This window comes from Lucilia cuprina, chromosome 6 (genome assembly GCF_022045245.1).
Source record: "Lucilia cuprina isolate Lc7/37 chromosome 6, ASM2204524v1, whole genome shotgun sequence".
Lineage (NCBI taxonomy): Eukaryota > Metazoa > Arthropoda > Insecta > Diptera > Calliphoridae > Lucilia > Lucilia cuprina.
The window spans coordinates 41,244,476-41,258,094 of record NC_060954.1 but is presented as its reverse complement, the minus strand read 5'-3'; the positions used below and the strand labels follow the sequence as shown (position 1 = coordinate 41,258,094).

Sequence of the window (13,619 nt, the reverse complement as noted above, 5' to 3'; positions counted from 1 at the left end):
GTCTATAGTCTAGTCTATAGTCTAGTCTATAGTCTAGTCTATAGTCTAGTCTATAGTCTAGTCTATAGTCTAGTCTATAGTCTAGTCTATAGTCTAGTCTGTAGTCTGACTATAGGCTAGGGTAAAGACTAGACTATAGACAAGACTATGGACCAAACTAAAGACTAGACTAAGTCTACAGTTTAGTTCATAGTTTAGTCTATAGTCTAGTCTATTATATTATAGTCTATGTTCTATAGCCTGGTCTATAATCTAGTTTTGTCTATAGTCTAGAACGCAAATTACAGTCCTGAGAATATCTTTCTTACTGAAAATGCTAATTAGGATATAAAATGTTATGTTTCTGCTTTTCTCAATTCTCATGCAGATACCAAGATCTTTCTCATTCTTCCATAAATAAATCACACTATCAGCCAATATGGTCCATTTGTCTAGGAGAGGGAATACTAGATATGATTGTGGTACAAAGCAAAAGGTATGATTTCTGAAAATAATATTCTATTTAACAAATTGAAATTTGTTCTAAATTAGTTATGGCATTTTATAAACATTTACAGTGAATATGCTTCAATCATGATATTGGGCGAAAGAAATTTTATATGTGTAACGGATAGCGGAAAAATGGAATTTATTTTAAAATTGGACTATGCACCGAAATGTTTTCATACTTTCGTGGTAGGCTACTATTGGGGTAAGTTATTAACACTATGTATTTGTTATTTAAGTTATATTACTATTTATTTGTAGAACCCACTGCCCGCCTCGTAACCATTATAGTTTCGGAATCCGCTAAAGTTTTTATCTATGAAAATGCCAGCATTATGTGGGCAGCACAATTTAAACATGAGTCTCCAGTCGCTCTACAAAGATCTAATTTAATGGGTTTACCAGGTGCTATAGTAACTTTAGGTTCTACCGGTAAATTGAGAATAGGCTATTTGGGCTCTGATCCCTTCATATTTCAAGTGCCACCTATGAATACACAAGAGTTAACATTTCAGCAGGCATTTGATGAATTCACACAACTAGAACAGGAAATTAAAGAAGCCACCGATATACAAGATATGGAAATTATAAACAAGAAATCCTATGAAGATGTTCAATTGAAATTTTCCATAGACACTTCGACTAAAGATGATGCGGATACCATACTATTGGATATACCAGCTAATGTGGCCTTAAAGGAGTTACCCGTTTGTTCGGGTGTACTGAAGTGGCATACAAATATCGATCTTTCCGAATTACAAGTTGTGTTTAATCTTCCCGATGGCATTAAATGCTCACAAGATCCTTTAACTTTTACAGACATCAAAGCTGATACTACCGAACAAATGGAATTGGATTTTTATATAGCTGATCTATTACATTTACCTACCGCCCGCATAGAAGCGGTAGTATCGTATATATCGTTAAAAGGTATACCCAGAGTTATACATCAGTTTGCCTATCTGCCTTTAAATATGTTTTTCAAAACGAAACAACCTCAAAAGGCGGCCGGAATAAAATTGACTTTTACTATCAATTGCAAGGAGGGTAATAAGAAATTAACCGATTTCTTTCCGGAATTTTTAAGTTGGGAATCAGATGTTCAGGCTATAGGTTTACTGCTGCTTACAACGGCCGATGAGAGTCAGGAGGAAATTATTACTATAGTGGCGGCTAAGAACTCAAATCGTATAAGGTGCGTTTAGAGTCTTCACTATTTGAATTAACTTCTAACTGTATTGTCTCCTTATAACTTTATAGAATTCAATCCGATTATTTGGAGACCTTCCCTTTAATTATGGAACGTCTAATTACGCTTTCAATGGATCCACCAGCCAAAACAAAAATTCCAAACCCTAAAGCATCTATAAGTCAGAAAATCGAAAATATTAGATCTACAGCATTTATACCCGTCCAGCCAATATTACACAGAATCGATGTCCATCATGAGACCCAGGAAAATATTAGAAAACAAACAGTAATCCTTTAAATTAAGGTTTTGTATTAATTTTTTAAAATGTTGTATATTTTTTCAAAAATTTCCAGTTCGAATTGGATGAACTTTGGCAAAAATTTAAAGATCTTCAACGTAAATTACAAGAGAAATCTGATGATGAACCCAAAGAATCCTTGGTCATGCAAATTGAGGAGAATTACGATCATTTAATAGCAGAAGGTGATAAATTAATGGAAATGCGTAAAGATGAGTTGAGGTGAGTAAGACTATGGTTGTAGAATGTTTAGAGTTCGAAATCGAATCAAATTCCAGACAACGTTGCGATTTATCCTGTGCTCTAGTGGTGGCCAAATTTATCATATCAACGTTAAATCTTGAGGAAAAAATTGTGAAAATAATTTCCTCAATCCTAACCTCACCGGCTGAGGACTGGACAGAATTGGTTTGTAGAAAATTAAGCTTAAAGATCGTACAAATTCTCAATCTCAAACCCTTTACAGAGTTGGGAAGAATCTATGGCACCTGGCATAGATATGCTTCATCATTATGGTCCTTTAAATCGGTCGAAAAATGCCAACAATCAAAATAACATGATGGATGCCAACACCAGCCACGATATTTTCGATTATACACGTTTCCGTAAACACTTTGCGATATTTTTTGAACGCATAATACGTTTGGCTTCGAATGACTTAAAAATTGAGACTATGCATGAAGAACAAGTCGAATTACCTAAAATGTCAAAAGCCCAAGTAGAAAATGTTACATCTGGAACTGATGCTACCGAAAATTGGCATGAAATACTCAATGTTCAGCCAATGAAGTCAACAACGGGCGCTGTAAAACGTTTAAAACCATTTAATAAACTCAGCACCCTTGAAGCTGTCGAAGACGATGAAGAGGATGCAGAGGAAGACGAGGAGGATTTGCGTAAGATGGGCTATAAAAAGGAATATGGTGTTAAGGACAAATTGCCGAATGGTAATGAAGCCGAGTGGTTGAATGATGAATTTAAATTGCCCTCATCTGATGAACTGTTTAGTGATTTGGGTATATGGTGGTGAAATAGAACGATAATTTATAATTATATATATATCGATATTTATGTATAGACAAGTGTAGTATATATCGTTTTCCCTCATTTATAATGAATAAAATTAAAGGACATCGTTTATTATAATTAATCCTTTATTATGTTTACATTTATACTTGAGGTCACTCTACTGTCACTCAGTTATCATAATGTATTTTTGACTAGACAGTTTCAGTTGACATGTCCATTGCCTATTCACCATCAGGTTCTGATGGAGGATCCATGTCCCAATCATAGCCGAATAGATTTTCGATGCTTTTAAGTTTCTCTAGATAAAATTTCGAAAATTTGCCATCACTTACATAGATTAAGCCCCACAAATCGAATCCTAGATTGAGAACATAAAAGCCCGGCACCGTAGCAACTAGAGGCCATAGAGACAAAAGTACAGAGTACAGGTTACTGTCCATCACAACACATTATGTTTTTTTAACTAGACAGTTGGCATGTCACCCCATTCGGATGGAGGATCACTCTCCTAGCCACAAACGGATGGACATCTGACGCTTTTGCATCGACATGGAAGATCGTTAAGAGCTAGATGAAAGGTCGAAATCTCTTGATCACTTACATTGATTTGCCACCACAGATCGATTTCTAAATTGAGAACATAAAAGTCCAGCTTTGACAAAACTTAGGGGCATAGGGTCAAAAGTACAGATCACTTACATGAGGAAATCAGGTAACTAGGCAATCATCAGATTGCGATGGAGGACACTCTCCCACACACAAACGGATATACATATGACGCTTTCGCATCGTCATTAAAGACGTCATACAATCGGAAGTAGACAGTCCATCAATTGCAGGCGCTCTGGAAATGCTGCATAAAATGGCGGTCATTGAATATATTAAGGGTTACAGTTGCAAAAAAAAGTTCTAAATAAGCAACCCCCAGTTATATCCTACTAGTTCACGGTGCAGTTTCTTCAACTGCTACCATAAAAAATCGTTCTTGGCACATTAAGCCGTTGCCCTGTCATGTCATCAAAGTCCTCACGATACGGTGCATTTGTTCAATTGTCCCTCTAGGTCCTTTGGGGTCGTGCTACCTTGATAAAACACGCCATTATGGTATGTTAGGGGTGTTACCACTACATTTACTCTGCCGGGACTATAAACAGGTCATGACATCATGTGTCCTCGGCCTTTCCTTGGAATGATTTGAAATGGTGTCACTCCACCAGAACCTATAGCCCGCAGTGCAGAATTTTAAACTTTGTCTTATCCCATGCCTTTTCGGAGTACACGTAGTGGCTATGGATTAAATAAAAGTTCGTGGAAGACAATATCGGTTAAAAGGCTGATGCACTGTAAATGTCTATAATTCTGCATAAGTTCAGTGCTGTTGCCGAGACAACAGATACTCCACAAATGAGTTGGTATTAAGTGTATATGATTCAGGATGCTTGTTGGCGTATACGGATCTTACCATTCCTTATATCTACATTGATTTGTGTGTGTCGAATGTATGATAAGTGTGCTGCGTTCAATGATGATGATGGATGAAGGTATTTTATACAAAAGTTTAATTTTTCCTTCCTTTTCCAGATATATTCAGGAAATACTCTGTTCATTGCAGATTTACCACAGTGTATTCTCTGTGGGTAAGAACAATGTTCTCTTCTGCTTATTTGATAAATACGTTGTTGTTGTAGCAGCGACCCATGCAAAGTCGTTGTGCCGAGTTAACAGTTCTTAGTTGTTGTCCGTTGAACATCGAGTTGTTTTGTAGCGAAGATCCGTTTGTCGTGGAAACCTCAAAGATTTTTGCTTAGTTGATGAATACGTGTTTCGTTCAACTCAACAGTTTACATCCCATCTAAATGATTGTAAACGAAAGTGATGTTTTTGCAACCTAAGAGCTAAGCAACCGGATAATAATGCTCAGACAACAAAGTGCTTGCATATAGTGCGTCAGAACCATGTACACATATTGCCATCTGCGTGTAAGATACAGAAAGAACCAGTGAATAAGACAACCGTGAAATTATGCCGACATATGTTCACCTAAAGCGTTTCGACATATTTGTCCCGCTAGGCCTAGAAATTTGCACCCCACAGACCTATAGTTAAGACATACTGAAGTGAAGTTTTCTTCCCCTTGCACCCACAAACACTAACTCAATTAGATAAGTTTATAATATTTTAGGAAAGAACTATCCAGCTGTTTCAACGTCACTAACCTGCCCATAGCAGACATAGCGAAAGAAAACGTGCCGCGGAAAACAACAGTAGTTCTGGCACAACTAAGATCGGGATGGAGCAACAGGCTCTATGCCTACTTGTCACGTATAGACCGTGCCGTCCCCAACGAATGTCCTGCATGTGGTCAGGGCGCTCAGGACATCCATCACATATTCAACTGCTCAGCAAATCCTACTTCACTATGTTCAATGGATTTATGGAATTTAAAGTGGATGGATTTAAAGTAACCTAATTAGATGATTGTATATAACAAAAATACAAAAACTGGATACATGAAAAAAACAGCACATTGATTACATTTTTTGAAATAATATTTGTTTATTATTTACTTTCTTTTAATTTTAATATATTAATATGTATTTTAATTTTGTTTATATTTACTTAATTTACATTATGAAATGTATATTCCCTTAACAAGAAGAGAGATATAGTAGTAGCAGTAATAGTAGTAGTAGTAGACGTATATAGAAGATAAAAACTAATTAATTTTGTTTTAAAATAATGTTTATAGCATATTTTTTCCAACTAAAACTAAGTATATTTTCTTGTTAATGTATATATAAAAAAGAGAAGTAAATTAAATAAAATATATAAATTACAGACATTAGTTTATTAAATTTTTTAATTTTTATTTTTAATAATAAAAAAACTCGTTTATATTTATACATAAAAAAACTAATCAAATTTTTTTTTAAGATTACAAAATTAAAAAAAGATTACAAAACTAAATTGTAACTTTAGTAAAGCAACTAATAAAAGCTTAAAATTTAAATTTTTACCTAAAATTATAATTTTTTTTTTCTTTTTTTCTGTTTGTTTGTTAAAGAACAATTTATACACACAACGCCAAACTTAAAAAAATAGAGAAAATTATAATTGTTTTTATTTTTTGTTTAATGAATTTGTTGTTTGTTTTAAAATTTATTTAAATTTAATTTTAAAACAAATAATACTTGAGTGCTTTATAATATTTGAAATTTGTTTGATGATGAAGAACTTGAATAGCAGCAAAAAACAAAACTTAATAAAATCTTAAAAGTGAGCATTTAATTATTATTATTGTTTTTTTGAAATTTTACAAAAAGTTATTTCTTGATTTTTAACAAGTTCCAAATTTGTATAAATTTTGAAGAAAAAAGTGTGTGAGAGAGATCGAAGACTTTGTTTTGGGGGTTTAAATTACAAAATTGTAATAATTTTATGTGATTTAATCTTTATTTTCATTGCGAATTTGCATGATTTTCTTTTTAACCAATGTGCGCACTTGTTGTGTGGCCGATTGTTGGCTAGTTACTCCTTGTTGTTGTTGTTGCTGTTGAGCAGACGATGATGTCATCGTTGCTCCTGCTGATGTTTGTGTTATCGTCATTATTTCAGCTTGTGTTACATTCGACGTGTTCATATTGCCTGAAACAACACTCGATGAACTTACCACAACATTTTGTTGTTGTTGCTGCTGCTGCTGTTGTTGTTGTTGCTGTTGTAAAGATTGTTGCTGTACGACAGCCACTAAATTGCCACCTGCGGTTGTTTGTAAACGTACGGGACTGGCGTTTTGTCGTTGACTTTGTTGAGCAGCTGCTTGTTGTTGTATTGCCGTTATGATGGCCTGTTGTGTCTGAGATTGAGAGCCGGATGTTGGTATTTTAATAGTGCCTGCTATATTTTGTCCACCTGCGACATGGGCTCTTAAATTACCAGCAGCCAGTGCTTGAGCTGAAGCGGCCGAAACAACCTGAGAATGGCAAATGAAAAAATTAATAAGTGAGTGAAGTAAGAGAGAAAGTAAATAAGAGAGGCTTTGCCAAATCTCCAAATTCTTTTGGTATTTGAAACTACTTTTCAATAAATGCTCCATACCTGTATTGTTTGCCTTTGATTGGGTTGCGATGCCACCGAAACTGGTATAACACGGCCCACACTAGTTTTACCCAAAACAAAACCAGTGGTTGCCAACGTTCCCTGTTGACCCTGACGCATAACCTGTTGAATTTGTTGGACAGTAACCGAACTAGGCAAAGATTTGGTATTTTGAATGTGTACCAATTGCGTTTGTACACTACCCGTATTCGAAGAGCTAGCAGCACCCGCTGATGAAGTTTTTTGTGTTAACTGTCCACCCTGCTGTTGTTGGGGATTGTTCGACTGTGTTATGTTGGTATTTTGCTGTTGTTGTTGCTGCTGCTGTTGTTGATTAGCAGCCTGGGCTGCTTGTATTTGTGTCATTCGCGAAATCTTGCGTGGCATAGCAAGCTGTTGTTGTTGCATGTGCAATTGGCGCATTTGCGATTGATTTGCCATAGTCACTTTGATTTGACCGCCCGGTTTGAGTTGAGAGAGGGCCATGTTAACGGTGTTTTGTGTTTGCTGTTGACCGGTGTTAACAGTAATACCTTGATTACCACTTCCAGCTGCAGATGTGGCCACTGAGGTCTTAACTAGGGTAGCAATTTGTTGAGGAGTTACTTGTTGAACCACTTGCTGCGTATTACCCTGCTGCTGCACAGATGTTGAACTCTGTGCTGACGATACAGAGCTCTGTTGCAATTGTATACCTTGAGCCGTGGTTGTGGTGAAAATTTGTCCTCCTTGTTGCAAAACCTGGGCTGCTTTCTGCTGAGTGGCAGCTGATATCATTTGACGTTTGACCAGCAACATATCACTTTCTCCCACTTGCCGGGTAATGGTCTGTTTGCCTGCGGCTACTTGTTTTATAAATTGAGCTCTGGTCTGTTGGGCTTGTTGTTGATGGACTTGTGACGCTGCCACTGTGGTTACCACTCCGGTGGCACTAGGGGTGGTTACGGCTACATTTGATGTTGCTACCGCCACTTTTTGTCCCTGTACAACTTGTACGGTGGTGGGTCCAGAACCTGTTTGCATAAGACTTCCCTGTATTATGGTGCCTTGAGCATTGACAAGGGCTGTCTGTCCTGAGGCTGTTTGCACCACTGTCTGCTGACCTTGCTGACCAGGGGCTCCTGCTTGTAAAACTTTCAGCTGCTGGCGCTGTCTATAGAGTTGTATGTGGGTGTGAGGTTGACCCTGTTGATTATTGCCCGCCTGGGCAGCAGCTGCAATTTTCTGACCTTGTTGCAGGGAGCTAACTCGTATTCCCTTAGTAACTACCTGCTGTGTTCCACTGGGCATAGAAGCCAATTGGAATTGTGTGGCTTGCAATTGTGCTTGTGCTACATTAGTGCCTAAACTAGACATAGAAACAATGGTGGGACTAGGATTGCCAGCAGATCTTTGTTGCAAGACAACATCCTGTAGGGTAGTGCCACTGGAGGCAGCTACTATACGCTGTGCCCTTAAAGCTGAAGTATTAAGTGTAGTCACTGTAGCAGTAGGCTGCTGCATACCACTGGATGTGGTTAACACAGTGCCTACGGTGGCAAGTTGTGATACAGACACCACTTGTGGTAGAGATTGTGTCTGCACTATGCTGCCCACCTGAGGTGAGCTCGACACTATGGTTTGTTGTGGTGAGAGTGATACAATTTGGGCGGTAGACGATGAAACTTGATTGCTATGATGTTGCTGTTGATTTGTAACTGTTGAGGAAATGGTTTGTACAGGAGTGGTTAACACAACGGAAACTGAAGCTGGTGTAGCCACTAAATTACCGCTTGATGTCTGCTGCTGCAATTGCACATGTTGTGTTTGTCCCGAATTAGTTTGTGAATTATTTGTTTGTTGCTGTAATTGTTGCATTTGACTGGTGGTGAGTAGACCAGATTGGGGAGCCACAATAGCTTTAACAATCTGTGTAGTAGTGGGTGTACCATGTTGTCTTAGCAAATGCTGTTGATTAGTTTGGCTCACACCCCCACTAACAACAGTTTGCTGTTGCTGCAACTGTTGGCCGGAATTACCAGCATGCTGGAGTACAATAGCTGTAGCTGTCTGCTGTTGAGACTGCTGTTGTCCTACTCCACCTGCTGAAGATAACTGATGGATCTGCAACTGTTGAGTATGCAGACCAGGAGGAGCTGTTGCCACCTGCACTTGCTGGGAATGTTGTTGCTGCTGCTGTTGTTGTTGTTGTTGCTGCACCAATTCTTGCAAGTGGGTTGTTGTTTGATTACTTTGTTGTTGCACTATGTTAACCGTATTTGCCGTAGTGACGCCACATGTTTGTGGCTGCTGCTGTTGTCCAGTTTGACATACTTGTGGAGCCTGTGTCGTAGCTGGTGGAGGTGGTGGTGGACATTGTGATCTTTGTTTTTCACGCAATTTATTCGCTCTCATGATGGCTATATTTTGTGGTGATATAGGCTGATCATAATTAACTATACCAAACTCCTGCAATACCTCCATATGTTTCGGATTCATAGAGCTGGGAGTGTTGAAGTGCCGCTTCGGTGGCGGAGCCTTTTTCAAATAAGCCGTCTTAATACAATCAAAACGAGAACGCATAATCTTAGTGAAAGTGGCATTATTGTCGTTAGCATAGTTTTGTGTAGTTCTTAGACATCTCAAGGGACTCTTAAGATACTCCGTTTTAAGGGTGGTCTTCAGCTTTTTCTGTTTCTTGGGACTTTCCACCAGTTTACCTTCTTCACGCGGCTGTATGGTAGTTTCATAACGCCATCTACACTGTTTCGCCGATCTAAAGGTCTTCGAGTAGGTATTCACAATTTCGGCTACCAAATCCCAATTGGGTGTGTGGCCGGGAGAGAGTAACATTAAATTACATGGTAATCCCTGCAAATTAACCAAAACATGCAATATGGCTATATCTTCATATATACACCATTCGGCCATTCCTTCGGGTTCCGTCAAAGGTTTTTGTGGCATTTGTGGTTTTAAGCCGGGTATTTGTACATTTGGCTTGAATTGTCCGCGATAACGTTGATTTTTCAAGTCTCTTCGTATTTTCGCTATAGCCGGCGATGGTCTATCGAAGAGTGATCTTGGCGCACAGAACATTTCTTCACGACGTATTTTTGCCGGTCTCTTATTACCATCGATCATGAATCCGGCCTCTGAACGAGAACGTTTGTATTCTTTCTTAACATATACCGGCGGCAATTCGGACTCTGGTATTGGCTCTACATCGTACATAAAACTGAGCGAATAATCGATGTAGATGTCATCGTTATCTTGCGGCGGTGTAGGTGGACACCACATCTAAAGGAGGAGGAAGGAAATTAAGAAATTATTATTAAAAATATGGAATAAGTTCATTTAAATGAAATTAACTATAACTGAAGAAAGAATCTCTTTCTGTATTTTGTTTCCTCAAAAAGGGAAAACAATTTTTTCACTGATGCTTCCAAAATGGAATCCGGCACAAGTACAAGAGTTGATTTAGTAGACTGTTATATAAAGACTTCCGGATAAATGTATTGTTTTCAGAGAGATTTTAGCTATTTGGAAAGCTTTGGAACTGATAAAGATACACATTAGAAGGGAGTTGGACATGACAGTTTATGTTCACCTTCAGGCAGCACTTAAGGCCTTGAAATGTCATGTAGTTCACTACAGATTAGTAAGCAGCTGCAGGGATGCTATCCGCGAGCTATCTGGGATGTATACAATCAGGTTGTGTTGGGTTTTAGGGCACTGTAGCATACAGTATAATGATATAGCAGATGAACTGACAAGTCAAGTGTCAGATCTAAACTTCCAATTTGCCAGTACTACAGCTAAATCTCTGATAAATTCAAGAACTCCTCCAGTCAATAATAGCACAGTAGGTTAGATTGCATGGTATACAAGGCCGAGGTTGAATAACAAGACAATTAGTATTCTATTAGGGTTGGAAATGAGGTGTATTAGAATTCTTTTAAAAGTGATAACCAGTCACTACGCAATAGCAGCCTTTTTGGGTAATTGGGTCTTTAACACACAGGAGTTTTGTAGGTTGTGTAAAGACGAAGAGGAGTTATATTTTATACAGAATCTATGGCTAGGAAAAACATTCCATGATGACCTAGGAGATGTAGTTAGGTATAGTATAAGCGACATTCTAGGTTTTGTCAAAATGCTTTCTTTATCACGATAGGAAATCAGCAGCAAATAGCACACTTATCTCTCTGACTTTTCTATCTTCATTCTTTTTTTTGTTTCTTTTTTAAGGAAAGCACAATGGATCCTCGTGGATCTCCAACTGAATGTATGTTTTTGGTGTACAACCCTTTTAAACTAAACTTAACTTGCCCCTATACGAATTCTGAAACGGCTTCTTGAAGGCAGGACTAATTCCAAAACAGTTCAAAAGAATCTCTATAAGTTCTATAAAGCTTTCCTAGATTCGAATAAAACTTATTAAAGAACTCATTTCAGAACTTTTCCTTTGCACAAGTGCTGTCTCCAAACGCTTCCACAGAACCAGTCCCACAGGATATAGTTTCTAACTAAAGACGATTTGCTTAAATACAATCACAGGGAACGGTATCTACATTGCCGATAGATAAAAAGAGATAAAAAGGTCCTTCAGACTTCTGAACAAGTGCTGTGTCTCCTAAAAAGAGATCTTAACGATCTGAAAAGTAATGGAGCTGATACAGGAACACATCAAAATGTATTGTAATGTTTAAGGCAGAAGTTAATTTTCAAACTGATTTGGTTCGAATCCAGCCATTTGTCACTATTATAGGTTGATATCAGAAAGACTCCGCAACATTATCAATCCGTTCGGGAATAGTAAAATGCATGGAAAAAACTTGATTCAAAATGAAATAAGGAAACTTTTTAAATTTAATAAATGCAGTCTTCCTGACTCTGCCAATAGGATTATGTTCTATTAGTGATTTTGTCTGTAAGTGGGTTAATATAAAACTAGACTTCTGCAGGTTATGCAGGAAAATGTTGAGGAACTAGAGACACTTAAACGCATCATCTGCCTTGTGATCAAGGGTTAGGCTGATATAAATGGGAATTAGGTTCCAGGCACACTACAGGGTTTTATGAGGGGTATTAGCCGTTTTTGTTAGACTATAATGAGAATGATTCTTTTTCATTTTTTAGGTAACCATCTAGTTGTAGTTGTTCTGAGGTGACACCGTTTTTGGATGGACATATGGTGCAACCGGTTCTGGTAAACTGGCTCGGGATTTAGTTCGATTCCGGCACGGACCAATAGGATACGGAGCAGCAATGCCGGAAAATGTTGCTCCTTTGGTAAAAATGTGTAGTTGGGGTTGACAGTCCTTGGCCGAAAAATTTCGGGTCATTCTGGTACGTAGAACCGACTGTCGGGGAATGAGGGAAAAATGTATTATTTGGGTCTCAGTTCACAAAGAGCCCTTTTTCATTTTCTGTTCTCTCTGTATTCTTAATAATCCTCTATTCATACTTTTACACTTTCATAGAAAGCAATTAAAATGAAACTCTGTTGTTCAAGAGTGGCAGCTCTTCTTAAACTATCCTAATCTCTAGATCAGGACTATTCATAAACAAATTTCAATGAATTAGTTTTGAGTCCAATTTCTTACATTCTCCGATTCAATCTTTAGGGCGAGTTTTTCTGATAAAGATAATCTTCATTCTTTGGTTAAACCTGGTTTAATATATGTTTCGTGTTTTTCAGTTATCGGTAAATTTACTTATTATCTTAGTTTAACTGAGTGTAATTGGCCAATTAAACTCAAGTTATAAGTGAGAAAACACATTTTAACAAAAACAATAAAACAATGATTTTGGAAGAACAAAAACTTAATATTTTAAGTAAATTGCAATTTTCTGATTTGTTTTGTTTTATTAATTATTGTTTTAAATGTTTATTTAACATTTATCCAAAATTTTCCATTTTACAAAAGTATTATTTGCAAAAAAACAGCTGTTCATTGTTTATGTTTTTGAGTGAAAACTTGACAATACTAACAAAGTTAACTGAGCTTAAATCTTTCAACTGAAAAACACAATTATCGGTTAAAGTCCGCCTAAATTTGTTCTGAGTTTAATCTAACAGCAAGTTAAGCCTAGTTTAACTGAAGAGTAAGAAACCTGCCCTTAGTGTTTTGATTATAATTTCTCAATTTTCATAAATTTTAACAAATTTTGAATGAAAGCTTTAAAGATTTTGTATCTTAAAAGCTAGCTAAGGAACCACACATTAGGTTTCAGAATAGAATAGAATTCTTCAAAAACCTTTCTAAGAGAATAGGCGTCAGGTCTTTAAATATAACAAAATCAAATAAATTGTTAATAAAAAATATTTAAAAAAAGTACTTACCGGCATTTGTTCCATAGTATTAGCCGAAATCCAGATCTATTTTATTGTAATAACAATAATAAAATCGTTCACACACAAAGGCCCACACAATGTGTCATTTAAAAGCGACACATATAGTTGTGAATAGTACAAAGTGAGAGTGTTGGGGATGGGGGGGAAACAGATATATGGGAAAAACACATACACAAATA

At 37.1% G+C, this 13,619-nt stretch overlaps 2 protein-coding genes across 3 annotated transcripts in view; one reads left to right on the top strand and one right to left on the bottom strand.

Moving 5' to 3' along the window:
• LOC111686899 (protein PTHB1) overlaps positions 1-3,122 on the top strand; it is a 4,607-nt gene extending 1,485 nt beyond the window's left edge. The window contains exons 2-8 of the mRNA XM_046954099.1: positions 368-475; positions 558-691; positions 748-1,681; positions 1,747-1,963; positions 2,032-2,198; positions 2,255-2,384; positions 2,443-3,122. Of these exons, the coding sequence (XP_046810055.1) occupies positions 368-475; positions 558-691; positions 748-1,681; positions 1,747-1,963; positions 2,032-2,198; positions 2,255-2,384; positions 2,443-3,006 (2,254 nt within the window). The 3' untranslated portion in view covers positions 3,007-3,122. The remainder of the gene's footprint in view (positions 1-367; positions 476-557; positions 692-747; positions 1,682-1,746; positions 1,964-2,031; positions 2,199-2,254; positions 2,385-2,442) is intronic.
• A 2,429-nt stretch (positions 3,123-5,551) lies between these two features.
• LOC111686900 (helicase domino) overlaps positions 5,552-13,619 on the bottom strand; it is a 38,952-nt gene continuing 30,884 nt past the window's right edge. For both annotated transcript variants that reach the window (XM_046954269.1, XM_046954270.1), the window contains 3 exons: positions 13,429-13,464; positions 7,104-10,379; positions 5,552-6,978 (listed from right to left, as the gene is read on the bottom strand). In XM_046954269.1, the coding sequence (XP_046810225.1) occupies positions 6,451-6,978; positions 7,104-10,379; positions 13,429-13,464 (3,840 nt within the window). In that variant the 3' untranslated portion in view covers positions 5,552-6,450. The remainder of the gene's footprint in view (positions 6,979-7,103; positions 10,380-13,428; positions 13,465-13,619) is intronic.